At 66.4% G+C, this 1241-nt stretch overlaps 1 protein-coding gene across 1 annotated transcript in view; it reads left to right on the top strand.

Moving 5' to 3' along the window:
• Window positions 1–1035, top strand: part of EMIHUDRAFT_242541 (hypothetical protein) — a gene marked incomplete at both ends in the record, with an annotated part of 3276 nt that extends 2241 nt beyond the window's left edge. Inside the window, 2 exons of the mRNA XM_005772221.1 lie at window positions 262–460; window positions 564–1035. Coding sequence (XP_005772278.1) covers window positions 262–460; window positions 564–1035 — 671 coding nt within the window. The remainder of the gene's footprint in view (window positions 1–261; window positions 461–563) is intronic.
• Window positions 1036–1241: the final 206 nt, after the last annotated feature.

Below are 1241 nucleotides of genomic sequence, written 5' to 3' on the forward strand. Positions count from 1 at the left end.
TACACGCACACACTGATCTGTTGCTCCCGCAGTTCTGCACCTCGCACGTCAAGGGCTTCGACAAGTCGCGCAACGGCCTCTTCCCCGTGAGGGCGGACTCGGCGCTCGGGCTCATCTTTGTCAACGTCAACGGCGAGTCCCGCCTCTGGCTCTGCCATGTCTCTGCCTGCCCCCGCCATGTCTCTGCCTGCCCCCGCCGCTCCTCTGGGCGTGCTTCCCACCCCGGCCTCTGCGGACCCTCCCGCCACCGCCCACCTCCAGGCGAGGCGCCTCCGCTCTCCGAGTGGCTGGGCGACCTGCTGCCCTCGCTCTCGGAGTACGAGAGCAGCTTTGGCGTGGGCACGCCCGGGCTCGTCCCGTACAAGCGCAAGCAGTACGACGTGCCCGCCAACTGGAAGCTCCTGGTCGAGAACTACCTCGAGTACTACCACCTGCCGGCGGTCCACCCGGACTCTGCAACGTGAGCGGCGTCGACGAGCACCCCGGCACCAAGGGAGGGGCATGTACATGTGCTTTGCCACGGAGCCTCTCTCGCGGGGGGGGACGCCCATCGACCCCGGCAGGATCCCTCCCTTTCCGACGCTCCGGCCGCGCCACCAGCGCATGGCGTACCACGTCGCCCTCTTCCCCAACACCTTCTTCTCCCTCTACCCCGACTCGCTGTTTCGGGTCATCCTCTCACCGCACGGAGCGGGGCGCACCGTCGAGCAGGCGACGTTCCTCTCGCACCGCGCCGCCTTCGACGCGCCAGGCGGCGAGGCGGTCCTTGAGGACATGTTTCAGTTTTGGGACCTGATCAACACGCAGGACATCGACATCGTCAAGAATGTGCACCAGGGCACGAGCACCCCCCTCTACACCGGCGGCCGCTTCTCGTTCCGGTTCGAGGAGACGCTGCACCGCTTCCAGAACATGGTCATCGACAAGATGCTGGTCCACGAGCCGACGCGCTACCGCATCCCCGACGACGACGTCGACTACCACGACCTGCTCGCAGCGCCCGACCCGCTGCTCCCTGCGGCCGCATCCGGCTAGGGGAGCGACCGAGTGAAAATCCATCAGAGCACAGAAGAGGCTCGGGCCGAGCGTTTTTGATCTCTGGGTCAGTGGGCGCCCGCCCGCCGCCTCTGAGGGGGTCGGGCCCCCTAGACTGAAAACAAAAATCTAGAAACGTCAAAAACAGCCTGCGAGCGCGGCGCTGCGCGCCGCCTTACCTCGTGCGGGTGTGAGTGACCCCAAAC

The sequence above is a fragment of the Emiliania huxleyi genome (assembly GCF_000372725.1).
Source record: "Emiliania huxleyi CCMP1516 unplaced genomic scaffold EMIHUscaffold_362, whole genome shotgun sequence".
In the NCBI taxonomy this organism is placed as follows: domain Eukaryota; phylum Haptophyta; order Isochrysidales; family Noelaerhabdaceae; genus Emiliania; species Emiliania huxleyi.